Raw genomic sequence first — 18,888 nt, 5'->3', positions numbered from 1 at the left:
CTGTGTTTTGTTTTCTGGGCTCTGTCCCATGGAAGTGGGCTCTCACTTTTGCAAAGGAGTTACCCCTTGGGAAGGAAGGTGGAGGAGGAGAGGCTGAGAGAGCTGGGGGGATGGACACATCTTGTGACCACATCCGGTCTTCCTTTCTGGGTTGAGATTTGCCCTCAGATCCTGTCGCTACTACCAAGTACAGGGGAGTGGGTATAAAGCTGCAATCTTAACAGATGTCATACTGTAAGTTTGACTTCTCCTCCCTTTTTGGTACAACTGTGTGAGTTTCAACACACGTATGGATGCATCTGACCACAACCACATCAGGATACAAAGCAGTTCTATGACTCTCCAAAACTCCCTCCTGCTAGCTCTGTAGCACCATACTATTCCCACCCATACCCCTGGTAATCAATGGTTTGTTTTCCAGCATGATGGTTTTGCCTAATCCAGAATGTCAGCTCAGTGGAATGGCCGGCTGGAGACTGGTTTATTTCGTTCAACCTGGTGTCTTCAATGCTGATCCAAGTGGTTGCATGTATCAACAGCCCATTCCTTTTTACTGCAGCATAGAACTCCATTAAACTGTAGTTTAATCACACACCTGTTTACGTGAATTGGATGGTTTCCATGACCACAAAGCAGTACAAGCATTAGTGTACAGGTTTTCTGAGTGAACCTGAGTTATGATTTCCCTAGGGTATACCGGAATGGCATTGCTCGGTTTTACGTTGACTGTAGGTCTAACTTCGCAGGACACTGCCAGATCCTTTTCCAGAGTAGACGTGCCATTTTGCACTCCCACCCACAACACAGGGAGGGAGCAGGTGCTCTACACCCTCATCGCCCGCTGGGACTTCCAGGACTGTCATGTCAGCCACTGCAGCAGGTGTGCGGTGGTAGCTCACCCTGGATTTGATCAGCACTTCCCAAATGGCTAACGCTGCTGAATGTGTTTCCATGCTTGTTCGCCATCTTTCTGTCCTCTGTGGTGGAACAACGGTTCAAGTCCTTTAAGAAGCTGATTGTTTACTTTTTTATGGTTGGGCTCTGAGAGGCACTCACAGAAAGAGACAAATGTTTGCATTTGTGAAGAGGAGCTGCAAGCAAAGGAGGCGAATGGGAAAGAGTCCCCTTCCTGGGTCTGACAGGGACTACAGGGGGAGAAAAGGGGAAACAGAGAGAGATACGATTGTACTCTTTCCCATACAAAGTCTGCAGAATGATCCGACTTACTGCTTCGTAATCTGCCAATTCCAGTCTTGCTTTATTCTGCATTGTCCTCTTACAGAGATAGATGGCTGAGAGAAGAAGAGAAAGTATAATATGTACAAAGCCAGCAGTGGAATCATAAACTCAACCCACCTCCCATCCATCCATCCGTCCATTTGTCCATCTGTCCATCTGCCCACCCACACGGCCAGCCAGCCCCGGGAGAAGGTGCTTTCTAGTGGATGTCGTGACACCCGACCGCCAGTCAGGGTCAGATGAGGATCCTCTCTTCTCTCTCCCAATCCCGACAACTCCTCCTCCTCCTCACTCTGCCCACCCTGAACGCTGTCCACTCCGCGGGATCATCACAAATACGACCACGTGCCTAAAAGCACTGCATTGAATCCTCAGTGGCCTCAGGCGTAAGCCTGGCCTCCTTATGGTGGCAAAGAAGGTTCTCCGCGGCCCGGTCTCTGCGTGTCTCACCAAGCTCTTCTTGCTCACTCAGGCATTCTGAGACCACCACCTCTGCATGTGCACCCTCCGCCTGGAGGTCTTCTCCCAGTCCCTCTGTCTGCCTGGTGGCCTCCCACCAGTCTCTGAAGGCCCGGCTCTGGGTTCCAGAATGCACGGACACATCTTCAACCAGGGAGCTTCCTCACGCTGCACTGCAATGTCCCTGCTCTAGGCTGAAGACTCTCTACTGGCAGCAGCCACGTCCTACTCCCCTGCACACGCTGCTGCTAGCTCTAGCGTCTGTCTGGAGGTGATGCACAGGAGCAGTGGACAGACAGGCCCCCCCCCCCCCAGCCAGGGAAGACCTCTGGGCCGTTGGCATTCTTCCCAAACACGGCCTCATCACCTCCTTTCCCCATCTCTACTCTTCACTGCCACCCTCCTTCAGCGGTGCCAAGTGAAATGGCCCCAGAAGAGTGGATGAGTGGCAAGAATCAGCAAGAGAACCACCAAGAGGAAAGTCAGGGCCAGCTGAGCCTCGTGCTGGACAGCTTGACTGTACTAAGAGACTTCTAGCCAATGACTAGCTGCCTTAACCTGCCTTCTCCATTAGGTCTGAAAAGGTCACTGATGGCAGCCTGTGATATTCCGGAACCCGGAAGCCAGTAGCCCGCTTTCTGCTACATTCACACTCGTGCTCACGCCAGTGTATTGTGCGCTGGCCTGAGTCAGCTCTCATTCCCCAACTTGCTTACGTCAGGTGCATCTGTCGTGTTAAAAATGTAAGATCACCAAATAAGAAGTCCCTGACGTGGAGTGGTTTGACTTAAAATTCTTGGACCTTATGATGCTGTGAAAATGATATTCATTCAGTAGAAATGCAACTTTGCATTTTGAATTCAGTTTTTTTTTTTTTCTGGGCTAAGCGATAGGTGAGCCTCTCTCGTGGCACTGATTAGACGGTGCCAACAAATGCAGCTCCCAGTGACCCCCACAGCCGTGTGGGGAAACAATTTGTGTTCTACAAATTGTCTACATCTGTCCGCATGCTCCGTCCTTCTTTAATGTAATGGAATGGGGAGTTCATTATGTGTCAGGAACAGGAGAAATGGCGGAGCAAAGTGAAGACCCCTGCCCGTACCCCAGCCCTTTTCAGGTACTGTGGTCACCCAGACACGAAGCACCTGGCGTCTGCGTGCTCAGGAGTAACCCGAAGCGTGGGCCCTGGCTCCAGTTCTCACCATAGTCAGTGTTTTCAGGTTCCCAGCAGTTCGAAGGCCAGAAGTAAGGAGCCTGCAAAACAGCACAAGGTGTCAGGGCTCAGGCACCTGCACCCAGCGAGGTCCCTCCCCGATGACAGTCCCCAGCCCTTGCTGACGCCACACCCGGCTCTCACCTGTCCTTTGCCACAGCTGAGTCTGGTCAACACTATTATAGGTATTGAGAACTACAGTCCCAGGTCAGCAACATACATGTGAAAATGAGAAACTTTGTAGAGAAGAAATTTTGTATCGCAGACAACAGAAGTCTAACTGCTGAAGCCAGGCTGGCGCAGGGCACTTCAGCCTGAGTTCCATTTTTCCCTTGAGCCCTGTCTTGAAGACTTTCTGGTCCCAAACCCTACGGTTTAGTGCTTGACACCAGCCCGACCCTCTCCTCTGGCTGCCTGTAGGTTGGGATCTGGGAGATGCCAGGTGAAATGGGCGGGGAAGACGGTGAGGTGGCAGACGGAAACATCTCCAGGAAGGCAGCGAGATGTAGTGGGAAGAACAAGGACTGTGTTTCCAGGCTCACCTGGCCCCTAGTCCAGGCTGCCTCCTAGACTTACCAAGGGCCACACTGATTCCCAACTTCCTTGTCTAGGAAATGGTTGATATACACCCTGCAAAATTTGTTCTGCGTAATAGATAAGTGCAATGTGTCTGCTGTGGTCTGAATGTGAATGTACATGCTCACCTCAAATTCATGTAGAAATTAAAATCCAGAGATGATGGTATTGGGAGGCGGGGCCTTTGGCAGGTGGTTAGGTCTTGGGGGTGGAGCCCTGACGAAGGGGATGAGTACCCTGATTTCTGAGGACCGAGGGAGACCTCCTGCTCCTTCAGCAAGGGTACAGAGGGCACTGCCCATGAACCAAAGGCAGAGCCTCAGACCTGCATCAAGACCTGCCAGTTTTGGCCTTGGACTTGCCTCCAGAACTGTAAGGACTACATGCCTGATGTCAGTAAGCTCCCCTGTTTGCAGCATTCTGTTAAAGCAGCCTGAAAAGGAGCAGAGAGTGCACCATCGACAGCAGGATTTCCACGAGGGCCCTTGGCTGGTTTTTAAATGGCTCAACCAATGCATCGACAGAAAAAAGTTCTCTTGGTCTTCCCAGAGCTGGCAAGGAGTGAACGTTGCCTCCCTAAGCTCCCCGTGTGGCTCCAGGTGGTTTTAACCTGCAGTCAGATCACGATGGGAAGAAAAGGTCCTTTGGAAGCAGCATCCTGCAGGCCTACCTGGAAGCGATAAAAAGTCCCGTCGTCCTTCATGGTGAGCACGTGGTCCGAGATGGGAAAGATGTAGCCCTGTGCCGCAATGAGGCTCCCCAGGTGTATGGCTTCACCTGCAGGGACAGGGAGTGGGAGAGAAGAGCAGTGAACAGACGGGTTCCTGGGCTGAAATACGAGTGGGCAGAGCTGAGAGGCAGGTGCAAGTCAAGTGGCTCACTCCCGGATGACGGCGTGGACGACACGACCACACCTGCTCAGGTAGGGGTGGGGAGGGGAGGTGCCAGCAGGCGGGAAGGGTCACCACGTGCCTGGGAATCCTCTGGATCTCAGCTCTGAGAGTGTGACATTGGACCGCCCGCCCCCTCTCCCAACACCTTCCTGAAGCACGAGTAGCTGGACGGTTAATAGCATGAAACCTGCAATGCAGGAAGTGAGATTTTCACCTAAGGTGCCTCGTGGTGTCTGGGGGAGGACAAGCTCTCAGTGAGTGGCCCTGGTCTTGGGTGCCAGCTTCATCCCATTGCATCCTGAGCAGCAGGCAGAATGAAGCCTCACTGCCCGTGGAGACTTTGAACACCCAGAGCCTGTCCCAGCACAGTGGCCCTCACGGCGACCAGAGGGGGCTGCTCTTCTCTGCAGACATTGAGTAAAACTTGGCTTTCTCAGGAAGTTGGGGGAAGGACAGTGGAGTGGGCAGTGACATACAGAGACCAGTGCTTTGGGACTCTCTGGTGGTTCTCAATTTCATAAGCTGTGGCTTTTAAAAAGGCGTTTGTCTGGCCTTTACGGGAAAATTTTTCAGGAGGTTCAGCAGAGGCTTGTGCTTGGCTCAGTGAGACTCCCAGGATCCTCTGGAAGAGGGGGGATGCCTGCGGCTGGTGCAGTCAGGATGAATGGCGTTTTCTCGGCCTCACTTCCTGACGGCCCGGCTTGCCTCCAGAAGTCCGGATGTCTCAAAGAATCACTGGTCCAGCAATAGGGAGGGTCCATCTTCTCTAGCTGCTCCTTTCTGGTAAGGAGGGGACTCTCATGTCCCCAGTCTTAGAACTAGAGCTCTCACTACATTCTTGAACCTGTGCCCATATTGGATGCTGGCACTGTACGCAGTGGCTTTACCTGCATCCCATATGGGCGCTGGTTCAAGTCCTGGCTGCTCCACTTCTGATCCAGCTCTCTGCTATGGCCTGGGAAAGCAGTGGAAGATGGCCCAAGCCCTTGGGTCCCTGAACTCATGTGAGAGACCTGGAAGAAGCTCCTGGCTTCAAATCATCACAACTCTAGCCATTGCAGCTAACTAGAGAGTGAACCAGCGGATGGAAGACCTCCCTCTCTCTCTCTCTCTCTCTCTCTCTCTCTCTCTCTCTCTCTCTGCCTCTCCTTTTCTCTCTGTTTAACTCTGACTTTCAAATAAATAAATAAATAAATAAATCAAAAAAATCTTAAAATAAAAATAAATAAATAAATTTTTCTCAAGTTATTCAAAACAACTGAAAGGAAGGGAATCCTCCCAAATTCTTTCTATGAAGCCAACATCACCTTAATTCCTAAACCTGAAAAAGATGCAACAGAGAAGGAGAACTACAGACCAGTTTCCCTGATGAACATAGACGCAAAAATCCTCAACAAAATTCTAGCCAATCAAATCTAACAACACATCAGACAGATCATTCACCTGGACCAAGTGGGATTTATCCCTGGTATGCAGGGATGGTTCAATATTCACAAATCAATCAATGTGATACATCAAACTGAAGAACAAAAACCATATGATTATCTAAATAGATGCAGAGGAAGCATTTGATAAAATACAATGTCTTTTTATGATGAAAACACTAAGCAAATTGGGTATAGAAGGAACATTCCTCAACCCAATCATAGCAATTTAAAACAAACCCACAGCCAGTGTCCTATTGAATGGGGAAAAGTTGGAAGCATTCCCACTGAGATCCGGTACCAGACAAGGATGCCCATTCCCACAATTTCTATTCAATATAGTCCTGGAAGTTTAAGCCAGAGCAAGAAAATGAAATCAAAGGGATACAATTGGGAAAGAGGAAATAAAACTATCCCTATTTGCAAATGACATGATTCTATATATAGGGGATCTAAAAGACTCAACCAAGAGACTATTGGAACTCATAAAAGAGTATGATAAAGTAGAAGGATAAAAAGTCAATACACAAAAATCAACAGCCTTTGTATACACAGATGTCGCTCCCCCTCTTCGTGGAGGAACGACACAGGACCCTGCGCTGTTCTTTTGTCTGCTCGGCCCTCCCCGGGTTTGCTGCTGGTTCTTCCCGGGTTGGCTACCATCCCTTCCACCTCTGTGGAAGGGCGGTTCCCCCTAGCCACTTTCCCCACTTCCGCAGGAGAGTGGCACACCGCCGGCCGGCTCTCTCGGGGGCTGCACAGGTGTTCCCTCAGATGGATGTTCCCGGTGCATGTTGTCTCTCTCCTCCTTTATAGTCCTCTTCCACCAATCCCAACTCTGCTACCCACATGCTGAGTACGCTGCTCTCCTGCAATCAGGAGCAGGTCCCACAGTCTATTGGTTGAACTGGAGGCATCTGTGTAGAAGCTGTTTCTCCCTTCTCAGCGCCATATTGTGGGAGAGCAGATGCATAGAATAAGTCTTAATTCCAGTAACTTAGTCTAGTCCGAGTTGCTCCCCACACACAGACAATGCAACACCTGAGAATTTCTAAAATCAATCACATTCACAATAGCTACCAAAAAAATCAAATACCTTGGAATAAACTTAACCAAGGATGTCAAAGATCTCTATGATCAGAATTATAAAACATCAAAGAAAGAAGCAGAAGAAGATACAAAATATAGAAAAATCTCCATGTTCATGGATTGGTAGAATCAATATCATCAAAATGTCCATTCTTTTGAAAGAAATTTACAGATTCAATACGATACCAATAAAAATACCAAAGAGATTCTTCTCAGATATAAAAAAATGATGCTGAAATTCATATGGAAACACAGGAAACCTCAAATGGCTAAAGGAATGTTATACAATCAAAACAAAGTTGGAGTCATCACAATACCAGATTTCAAGACATACTACAAGGCAGTTATAATCAAAACAGCCTGGTACTGGTCCAAAACCAGATGGATAGACCAATGGAACAGAATAGAAATGCCAGAAGTCAATCCAAGCATCTATAACCAACTTATATTTGCTTAAGGAGCTGAAATCAATTCCTGGAGCAAGGACAGTCTATTCAACAAACGGTGCTGGGAAAACTGGATTTCCACATGCAGAAGTATGAAGCAAGACCCCTACCTTACACCTTATACAAAAATCCATTCAAAATGGATTAAAGACCTAAATCTAAAATCTGATACCATCAAATTATTAGAGACTGGGGAAACCCTGCAAGTTGTTGGCACAGGCAAAGAATTCTTGGAAAGATCCCAGACGCACAGACAATCAAAGCCAAAATTAACAAATGGGATTCCATCAAATTGAGAAGCTTCTGTACTGTAAAAGAAACATTCAGGAAAGTGAAGATGCTACTGACAGAATGGGAGAAATTATTTGCAAACTATGCAACTGATAAAGGATTAATAACCAGAGTATATAAAGAGATCAAGAAACTCCACAACAGCAAAACAAACAATTCAGTTAAGAAATGGGCAAAGGACACTAACAGACAATTTTCAAAAGAGGAAATCCAAATGGCCAACAGACACATGAAAAAATATTCAGGATCATTAGCTGTCAGGCAAATGCAAATCAAAACCACAATTAGGTTTCATCTTACCCCAGATAGAATGGCTCACATACAGAAATCAATAAACAACAAATGCTGGCGAGGATGTGGGGAAAAATGTACCCTAATCCACTGCTGGTGGGAATGTAAACTGATAAAACCACTACATAAGACAGTATGAAGATACTTTAGAAATCTGAATATAGACCTACCATATGACCCAGCCATCCCACTCCTGGAAATTTACCCAAGAGAAATGAAATCATTAAATAAAAGAGTTATCTGCTCCCCCATGTTTTTTGCAACTCAATTCACAATAGCTAAGACATGGAATCAACCTAAATGCTCATCAACAGAAGACTAGATAAATTATGGGATATTATGGGATATGTACACTATGAAATACTACACAGCAGTAAAAAAAAAAAGAAATCCTGTCATTTGCAACAAAATGGATGAATCTGGAAAACATACTTAAATAAGCCAGTCCTAAAGGGACAAATACCTTATGTTCTCCCTGATCTGTGAGAACTAATAGAGCACCTAAAAGTAAATCTGTAGAACTGAAATTGACATTTTGAAAAGCAATGACTTGAACAGTCCTTGTCTTGACTGTCGAGGAACAGTTATTTTTTTCTTCATACTATTTGTTGAACTCTTTACTTAACTTAGAGTTAATCATACATGTATAGAGTCAATTTAAAATAGATCTAAGTAAAAATAAGAATGGGGATAAAAGAGGGAGGAGGAAGTTTGTAACTGTAAAGCTGCATAGTTCTGCATACATTCCTACAAACTTACATCTAAGGGTACAGTTAAAAACTTGCCATGAGACCCCAAGTCCCATTAAACTAGGTGGTAAAAATACCATTTTAAGTGTTATATTGACCATATTAAGTGTTAAGGTGATCATATAGATAGGATTAAGTGTTAAAGGGATCATATAAATAAGATAAGTGTCTGGTAATAATAATAGATAGAATTAAAAAGCAGAGAATGTTCCAACATGGGGAGCATTTCACACAGCAGACTCATAGAATGACAATTGCTTTAAATAGCATTCTGATCTCAGAATCAGCCCTTAAGGCATACTGGTCTGGCTGAAAAGCCTGTCAGAGCACTTCAGGCATGGAAAGCCAAGACATTGTGGTAAAAAAATATCCTACGTGAAGGATCTCTGTGAGAGAGAGACCCCCGCAGAAAGAATTGGCCATCAAAGAAGGATGCACTTTTCTTTTAAGGGAGGGGAGAACTTCCACTTTACTTATGGCCTTGTCTAAATACTAATGGAGTATGTGGATTCAAAAGGCTTCCATAACCTTGGCAGTTCATGCCAAGAACCTTGGGTGATCAATGACGTCATACTTAAGAGGGTTAAATGTTAAATTAATAACAAAGTCACTGTGCACTTACTCTCCATGTAGGACTTCTGTCCTCAATGAGTTGTTTGTGAGAATTAACTGTAAAACTTGTTTTCAAACAGTTGTTTGTGTGTGTACAAATTGTTGAAATCTTTACTTAGTATAAAGTTGGTCTTCTGTGTATAAATTTAATTGAAAGGTAGGGTAGGAGTGGGGGTGGGAGGGTGGGTATGGTGGGAAGAATCACTATATTCCTAAAGTTATACTTAAGAAATCTGTACTCATTAAATAAAAAGTTTCTTTGAGAGAAAAATAAAGATGAGTCTGGGGGTGGATATTGTGGCACAGTGGGTTAAGCTTCATCCCATAGCAGAGTGCCTGGGTTCAAATCCCACCTCTGCTTCTGATCCAGTTTTCTGCAAACAGTGCATCTGGGAGACAGCAGATGATGGTCCAAGTACTTGGGCTCCTGACACCTAAGTGGGAGACCTGGGTAGAGTTCCTTGTTCTTGGCTTCGCACTGGCCCAAATCTGGCTATTTGTGGGCATTTTGGAGGTGAACCAGCAGATGGAAGATAATGCTCTTTCTCTGTCTATTCTCTCTCTACAATATTGCCTCTCAAATAAATATAAATAAGTGGGCTTTTCTTAAAAAAAAAAAAGGTTAGCTTGGAGCAGGCATTTGGCCTAGGCCTTAAGATGCCACTGTATTGGTGTGCTTAGGTTTGATATGCAGCTGTGGCTCCAGCTTCCTGTTAATGCAGTCCCTGGGAGGCAACAATTGATGGCTGATATAGCTAGTTCCATGCCACTCACACGGGAGATCTTAGATGAGGTTCAGCGTGGCCAAGTCCTGGGTGTTGTGGTATTTGGCAGTGAACCAGTGGATGGGAGCTCTGTCAATCTGCCTCCCAAAAAATTATTAAAAAAAGATAAATTTTTTTAGCATGAAACATTCTTAAATCCATGCATATAACAAGGGTTTTCAAAAAGCTGGTGAAGAGGCCAGCGCAGTGGTGCAGTGGGTTAAAGCTCTGGCCTGCAGTGCCAGCATCCCATATGGGTGCTGGTTCAAGCCCCAGTTGCTCCACTTCCCATCCAGCTCTCTGCTATGGCCTGGGAAAGCAGTGGAAGATGGCCCAAGTGCTTGGTCCTGCACCTGCATGGGATACCTGGAAGATGCTCCTGACTTTCCATTGGCCCAGTTCTGGTGGTTGTGGTCATTTGGGGGAGTGAGCCAATGCATGGAAGACTTTTCTCTCTCTCTCTGTCTCAACCTCTTTTTGTAACTCAGTCTTTCAAATAAATAAAATAGAATAGATATTAAAAAAAAAAGTTGGTGACACGAATTTCAGAATTTTTTTTTTATTTTATTTTATTTTTTTATTTTTATTTTTTATTTATTTATTTTTTTTTTGACAGGCAGAGTGGACAGTGAGAGAGAGAGAGACAGAGAGAAAGGTCTTCCTTTGCCGTTGGTTCACCCTCCAATGGCCGCCGCTGCCGGCGTGCTGCGGCCGGCGCACCGCGCTGATCCGATGGCAGGAGCCAGGAGCCAGGTGCTTTTCCTGGTCTCCCATGGGGTGCAGGGCCCAAGCACCTGGGCCATCCTCCACTGCACTCCCTGGCCACAGCAGAGGGCTGGCCTGGAAGAGGGGCAACTGGGACAGAATCCGGCGCCCCGACCGGGACTAGAACCCAGTGTGCCGGCGCCGCTAGGCGGAGGATTAGCCTAGTGAGCCGCGGCGCCGGCCAGAATTTCAGAATTTTTTGTACTACAATAAGTATATCTTTTAATTCAGCTTCCCAGGAACTTTCTGAAATATCCTTGTAGTGATGATAATGAAGATGATAAATAGTGTCAGAAGTATGATGATTATTTTAGAAGGGAAAAAAAACTGGGGTTCTCAGGAAAAAATCACCATGAGGAAAAGTGTGGCTTAGTTTGGCCTCATAATCCAAGGAAATGTTGACTTCACATCAATGTAACCAAACTGGGAGCTGCTTGTCCAGCCCAGGTTTTATAAGTACATGATCACAAAAAGAAAAACAAAAAATAAAAAAAAATAAAAACAAACAAAAAAAACTAAAAACAAAAAGAAGTGCATGATCAGAAGTCCAGACTGCACAGCAGGACCACAGAGGTAGTTGATCCAGGTCCTGTCCCTTGAAAGGGTTAGCATTTGTATTTTCTTTCCCTGTGACTTAAGACTTGACTACAATTAAGAAGTGCACCCTGTTGTGAGAGGCCCTTAATCAAGGCAGAGACAAAGGTGACGGTCACTTCCATGAATGACCTGATTTTCTGGCACTCAGATTTCCAGCGACTCTGCTTAATTGAACTGTATGTAAATTGTATTGTTTCACAGTCAGCAGCAGATTAGGACTGTCAGGCTAAACTATAGTCGTGGCCAGGCTGACACACTGGTCCCAGAAAGGAGCTACAGCTGAAGGGCAGGCACACAGAGGAGCAGGCACTGCACGAAAAAAATCCTGAAAAGCCGCACAGTGGGGGGCCATTTAATTTGGAGCAAATACATCTAATTACCTCAATGTTCCCATCAAGAACAGCAGAGTACATTAGTGGATCTTTAGAAATGTCATCAGGGATCAGGAGTCCTTGGTTACGTGAGACAGTGGAGTGGACAATACATCCAGAGAAGTGTCCATCCATGGCTCATGGATAATAAGATTGACGCATCTAAAATTTTCATTTTTCTGGACACCCTCCCCCATTTCCTAATTACACTGAGAATAAATTGTACTGCTTATTTTCAGGTGGGAGGACAGATTCAGAGCCTGTGTTACTGGCCAGCGTGTGTTGCTGTTTTTCTGGTAAGGTTTGTCCTAATTGAAATGCACAATTAAAGTCGGGGAAAAGTCATTCCTTCACTTTTTGCAAAAGCAGGAAACAGACAGCGTCTTAGCAAATAATTAAACATCTTAATTGTGGATCAGGCAATGTGATTGTGCGAGCTGGCTCTCCACGGCTTTTCAATGATGGTGCCACAACTTATCTTTAATTGCCACAGCTACCGGGAACTCATCTCATTTCACACGGGGGTGTATGGGCCTCTTTGGCATTCTAAATAGTCGCTCATTTCCTCAAAGGGCGGTTTAAATTTGAAGAGAGAGATTCAGTGGAGGAAAAGAAATTAATTTTATTTGTAAATAGAGTGACTCCACATCTTGGGATTCGCAATGATAAGCCCAGTTCTCAGGACAGCAGGAAAATCCAGTTTGGAATTCGGTTATGGGATTCCTGCCCTGATCAAGCTGGGGGTCAGTGAGGGTCAAGGGTCAAAGGTCAAGTACCTGGGTCTTCAATGGAAAGGTTCTTCATAAGCCACTGCACAATGTCCGTACCTGGAACGAGAAAGCAGTTTCAGCGGAAGCCCTCATGGAGGTTTAATCCGGTGGCAGAAAACCACGTTTAGCATCCAGGACACAGCCAGGCAGTCGGCCACTCTGACGCCTCCATCCTCACCGAGCCTCCCCCCACCCCAGACTTTCATAGCCCGATTCCACCCTTTCCCAAACACCCGTTCACTTCCCACGGCGCAGGTGCACTGACACCCACATTGGTAACGAGCTCTTTGAAGGGATTTCCCAAGAACAGAGATTTCCAGGGCTTGGCTGGGAAAAGTTTGATTGTGGCCTGGTGCTTAGCCCACTTCCCAAAGAAGGAGCTCTCATCACCTCCCCTCCCTTCCTGACAAGGACTGACCCCGGCAGGTGACTGCACAGGTTCCTGACAAACTCTCTCCTGTCTTCCGGCTTGGCCTGTGCAGAATGAACGTGGCCCTGGGTCCACGGCTGAACTTCTCTGTGTTTCCCAGAACCTCTCTCCTCATCCCAGTGGGCCACAGCTAAATCCTCCCTGGAGTCCCCTGCAGTGTGGACTGAGAAATGGTATGTGCCACTTCCAGACAGAGCCCATGAAATGTCCCATGTGGCCCTCCCCCCGCCTACCACCTCACACCCCCAGTCACTGGTGGACTGGACTCCAGGAACCTGGAGGAGATGGGAGGAGTCATAGCTCTAACCATGAAAAGTAATGCCCGTTCAGGGCTCTGACTCTGGACTGAGAGAGACATTTCACTGTGCTATGCTCCTAAAATCTGGGGCTTACCTGTTTTGGGATCTAGCATCAATTACCTCCCCGAATGTATAATCTGAAGACTCAGAAGGGGCTTGTAAAAGCTTCTTTATGCTAACCCTAGTCCACACCGGAGCGCCGTCCACGGTGCCTGTGAGCTGTGTCCAGAGAAACCCACAAAGGCCCCACCAGCCTGTCTCAGTTCAGTTGCCTTTCATTTCTCCCAACACGCACTTGTCCCCCTCCGACTTCCTCCTTTTGGGCCTCGGTTTTGCCCTCTGACGACAGGCAAATCAACCCAGGTCTAACTTCCCTGCGAGGGAGACCTTCGGATACCTGCACGCTCTCTCCCATTGTACCTGCCACATCCTCAAAGCAGGTGGAGTGGGGCTGGGCCCTCAGTGACTCCCTATGTGACATGACCGTGGTCACAATCCTCCCAGCGTGCTCCCTTGGCCTCCTGTTGGAAACGTAGCCCATGGAATCAGCACAGCTCACACGCGAGAAAAGGAGGCCGGTTTTCTGATAGATTCTGAACTGCGGCCAATTTGCTTTGACCCCCTCAACGATCTTGCCTTAAGCCAGGGCAGACCATCCAAGGAGGATCTGTCACCTCAGCGTGGAATGGCTGTTGGGTGACAGGCTCTGAAGGGAGCCATTTCTAGACATCCATGTCCCCTCCTGGGTCTGAGGCTCCCGGCTGAGGGGCAGGGCCGGCCAGGAGCTCTCCAGCGCCAGGTCCCCAGGACGAGGACTGGAGAACCAGCAGAGGCTTAATGAGCAAAGCCCTGTTCCCAGAAAGGAAATTTCTCAGAAGCGGGGCTGGTGTGGGCCAGGGTCACGCTCTCTGTTTCTCTCTGGATCTGCGGAAGGCTCTGGTTTATCCAGGACTCCCCGAGCCCCGGCCCACTGCCCAGTTGCCCTGGCCACTGACAACTCCATTTCCCCACATTTCAACCTCGAAAGCAAGACTGGGCAGCATCCCCGCCACGCCTGCTCCTGGATCAAAACCATTGCATTCGTATTCATGGAGTGTGTGTGTGTCTCTCTGTGTGTGTGTGTGTGTGTGAGCAAGCATGCCCATTTCTTCCAAATTACACAAGTTCAACATTTGTCCTAGGAAACGAAGAACAAAGCAGCAATCAAACAAGAACTGTAATCCCGAGGTGGGGGTGGGGGAGAGGCTCTTTTAACCTGTTTTTTCCTCAAAAGAAAAATAGTTCCTCCGCGCGGGTTGCCTAGAAACTGCGAGCATTCCAGCCTGGCTCGGTGCTCCCTGGGGCTGGCGGATTATCTTTCTGCTGAGCTTGCTAAACCATTATTTATCACCTGCCAAGATTGATTACCCACCCTGGGACAATGACAGCCCTTCCTTTCCCCTGTTAATTACTGTCATCATTAATATCCATGTCACTAATTAGTATTCATTCACATTGGAACTCCTTCCTGGCTATCATATCCGCTCCCCCCTCGCCTGCCCCAGCCCCGTTGTCTGGGTTTCCAGCCCAGTGGGCTTCATGGTCTCCGGCTCCGGCTGTATTGTCTGCCTGGTCCTCCAGGCCCCCACTTGCATTCACAGAGCTAACGATCACACGGAAGCACCTCTGTGTAAAGGAGGGAAAGTCACCAAGGCCCCCACCCCTCCCCAGCCTGGCCTGGGCACAGCCACCAGACAGCCACTGTCTCACATGGGGACTGGTGTGGCTGTCCCTGGGCCCCTGGCTGTTCCCGGTGCTCATGTTGCAGCAGTGGCACACAGCCTCCTGTAGTCCTGGACCTGCTCTGGCCACTGCTGGGGGCCTTCTGCAAACACAGCTACCTAGGGACAGCTGGCCATCGTCCCTGTCTCGGGGTTGGGGTACTTCAGGCCTCCTTGGACTAACCCAGGAGCGGGCAGCCCCAGGAGCAAGGAAGGAGGGACCGCTGTCATGACACGTGTCCTCTCAGAGACCTGCAATGGAGAGGCTGCAGGATCAGACGTTTTCCTATTTTCTTCCCTTCTATCCTGCCAACATCCCTGGCCCTCGCCCCATCACTCTTTCCCTACTGCTCTAAAGAGAATTCGAGGGAGATTCTTTCCTGTTCGATCCAAAATGAACTACACCACAACTGCACTCAGGATGCCTTTACCTAGTCCAGTGGCCTTGCTGGGGCTTAAGGCCGATGTGAGCCCATCACAGCAGGGGCAGGGCAGCCCACATACACTCCCAGAGCTCCCCAAATGCTTGGCTAGAAAGCTTCCTTTTGAGGCTGATTTTCCAGGGTATCCATAAAACACATTGTAGGACACTCAAAAGACCGTCTACTGCATGTGTCTGCTGTTGGTATATTTAGCAAGGTAACTATTATTGCAGTCACGTGATAGGCTTCTAAAAGGACTGCAGGTATGCACAAGGGGACTTCAAAACATTTGTGGAAAATGGAACTGAAAGATAAGCTTAGGGGCCAGTGCTGTGGCACAGCGGGTAAAGTTCAATTCCTGGCTGCTCCACTTCCCATCCAGCTCCCTGCTAATGCACCTGCACGACCCCCACGAGTCTGAGCTGGAGCTCCAGGACACGGAGCTGAAGGCCCTCCTCTGGAGTTCTAAGTCTAGCTTCGGAATGCTCCTCTGACGTAAGCAGGGTATTTCCATTTTGCAGGTGAGTGGAAGGATATTCTCAGTAGGGCGATCTTAATGCTTTGAGACCATCTGATGCCTTATTTTAAAATAAGAAAAATTACAAATGTTGCGATCTGACAGAAGCTTCACTGGGCAAGGCACGTTCTGCCTGGCTCTGCAGGCTGTGCACAGCGAGCACCTGGCGCTAAGAGACGCAACGCAGACAGAAGCAATCACGCAGCAACCAGTCCTGGGGCATCTTTGAGGAGCGGCGTTTGACAAGTGTGACAAATTCAGCATTTACTTGGGAAGCAGTGGGGCCCGGACAGGCTGAGGGCAGCGAACAGGATGTACGTGACAGTGAGGGACCCTGGGCAGGTCCCTCCATCACCACCCACCACCGTGTCCCTCACCTGGCAACCAGGGGAAAAGCCCCTACTTAGGGCTCAGACAAGACCCTCTTCACAAAACAATGGCCTGTCAGCAGCCATTGCTCTGCACCTCACAGGAACCGCCACAGAGGCTGCGGGGGTGCGGGCTGCAGCAGGTGCATAGCAGTAACACACGTCAGTGACCAGTGGTCCAGCCACGTCATCTGCAGGACTGGGGCACAGCCACTCAGAATCCCATTTACCTGCTTTAGAATATCTCAACATGTCTCCTGCTGCCTTTAGGACAGGATCGGCTGATGGACGGCTCAGTGGGCGGGACGGGAAACAGAAGAGGCAGTTGCAGCGGGGCCTACCTGTCCAGGCAGTGAAGGCAGAAAGCAAGGTGGGCACCCTCGGTAGTCTAAGTGAATGTGGTGCAGTCAGCGTTGTGCTGGGTTTGGGGGAGCTCCGGTCCAGGGCCACCCCCCCATCATCCCCTCTCCCGTCCTCCTCTGCCACATGGACTTCTCTCCATTCCCACAAGGTTCCTTCCTCCCTAAGGGCCTTAGCCTCTGCTGTTCCCCCCTCTTCCGCCCCCAACTGACTCCTGCGCCTCCATCAGCCCTCACTTCCTCAGGAGGGCCAGCCCCCCACTCCAGACTTGGCCAGGGTGCTCTGGCTTTCCCTTGCACAGAGTGAGGTCCTGTGCCTCCGGGACATTTCTCTGAGCTTGGAATTCGACAGCAACATGTGACTACTTCCTCTCTGCCTCCCCTTTGCACTAGCCTGTTAGGGCTGCTGTAGCAAGGAACCACCAACTGCTTGGCTTAAATGGCAGGAATTTATTGCCTGGAAGTCCAAGAGGAGGCCTTTGGAGAATCTGCTCCATGCCCCTCCCCTTTCTGGCCCCGCCTCTGCCGGCCCCTACCCTGGCTTCCAGGGATCCACTGGCAGGGATCTGGTGGCAGCTTGCAGTGTCCTGGGCTTGCAGAAGCTCACTCTGGTCTCAGCTTTCATCACTAAATAGTGTCCTCCCTGTGTGCGTGTCTGTGTGCCCACATCCCCCTGGACTGATGCCCACCGTAGCTTCTACAACTAATTACACCTGCACGAATCGGGGTTCCAAATAAGACCTCTTGCTCAAGTTTTGGGGTGTAGAACTGCAACCTATGGATTTGGGGAAGGATACCCCTGGACTACAGATAGGACGGAGAGGGGACCTTGACACACTCTTCCATCTACCCCTGGCCAGCAGCAAACACCTGGCACCGATGTGGAGTATAATAAACACTTACCTGTTGATGGCTGCGCTCAGATACACATTATATAGAATATATGCACCCAAGCCTATATGTTTATTACACTTCACTTTTATTTTTCATAACTAATCAGTGCTAGGTCTGAGATGGGTTTACAAAACAGTGCTTTGAATGACAGGTTCACGTTTCTTCATCCACTGACCCTGCTTTCTATTAAAAACACAGACTTTGCATAAAAGAAACCTCAACCAGTTAATACTTTAACAACACCAGCGGCAACCCAAAGCCTTCTGCTTTCCCTTAGGCAGTGCAGGCTGCCACCTGCAAGCAGACGGGAAGGAAGGGGAAGCTCTCAGCCTCCAGCTGAACCACAGGGCCTCTGCCCCCACCCCCACCCCTGGCCTCTGCTTCCTGACTTCAGGGCAGCCGGCTCTGGTGCAGCCCTGATTCCCCTCCAGAAGAAGCAGGCCTCCGAGTGCTGCTGACTCGGTTCTGAGCAGGTTGAAGACAGGAGAGGCAGACACACTGAGTGGATGTGGGATCCGCCGGGCCCAGGCCTCCAGGTTGCCGCATGCTTGGTCCTTCTCCCCAGCCATGCGCACCGCCCCGCGGGTCTCCCCGAGCACGTGGCCACTCACAGCCCGCGCAGCAGGAAGACAAGGAGCCGCGGGGACCTCCGAGGCAGGCTGTCCCCCAGCCCCCCAGTCCCTGCTCTGTCTCTGCACTCCCCCCTTCTCTGAAATTTAAAGCTTCCTTGTGCATTATGAAAAATAATAGGGGGCAGGAGACCGGGAGAGGTTATTACCGACTCATCAATCACTCAGGAGGCTGTGGGGGGCTGAGATGGGCTCCTCGGGTTTGTTATCTCCCCCCAGCCCCCACGATTGATTCATCACCTCATAACCCTCGCGCGTCCCAAGCCCCAGCCTTCTGTCTAATTGTCAGCAGCCGCAGACATGATCTGCAAGGGGATGCGGCGGCGGCGAGATTAGTTTTGTCAATCAAAAGTGTCCTGGCAGCCGATGCATGCAGGATTGAGCTCCAGGATCAGCTTATTACAGGGAAGGCTGGGGATGGCTACGTGGCTACAGGGAAACAGAGGCTAGTGGTCACTGTGGGCCCCACCCTTGCTCCTCGCTGAGGACCACCCTGCACTGGGGACAGAGAGCCGGGCAGGCTGAGGACAGGGAGGCATTTTTGACCATGAGACAGAAGCGGTGGCAGGAGTGACTAGAGCTGGCCCAGCTGTGCGTGTGCTGGCCCTGCTGGGGGCTGGCAGGGCCTGGGGCCACGGAAGGCCCTCAGGATGGCACTTGG

General features: G+C 49.1%; 1 protein-coding gene across 9 annotated transcripts in view; it reads right to left on the bottom strand.

The window, feature by feature from the left end:
• The window catches only part of RGS6 (regulator of G protein signaling 6), a 622,010-nt gene that overhangs the window by 78,085 nt on the left and 525,037 nt on the right, over positions 1–18,888 (bottom strand). For all 9 annotated transcript variants that reach the window (XM_089322278.1, XM_089322274.1, XM_089322279.1 and 6 more), the window contains exons 4-7: positions 12,556–12,606; positions 4,158–4,264; positions 2,901–2,952; positions 1,228–1,292 (exon numbers count right to left, since the gene is read on the bottom strand). In XM_089322278.1, coding sequence (XP_089178404.1) covers positions 1,228–1,292; positions 2,901–2,952; positions 4,158–4,264; positions 12,556–12,606 — 275 coding nt within the window. The remainder of the gene's footprint in view (positions 1–1,227; positions 1,293–2,900; positions 2,953–4,157; positions 4,265–12,555; positions 12,607–18,888) is intronic.

The sequence above is a fragment of the Oryctolagus cuniculus genome, chromosome 20 (assembly GCF_051225735.1).
Source record: "Oryctolagus cuniculus isolate XC-2025 breed Fujian yellow rabbit chromosome 20, ASM5122573v1, whole genome shotgun sequence".
Taxonomy (NCBI): Eukaryota; Metazoa; Chordata; class Mammalia; order Lagomorpha; family Leporidae; genus Oryctolagus; species Oryctolagus cuniculus.
This window is presented reverse-complemented; position numbering and strand designations above follow the sequence as displayed.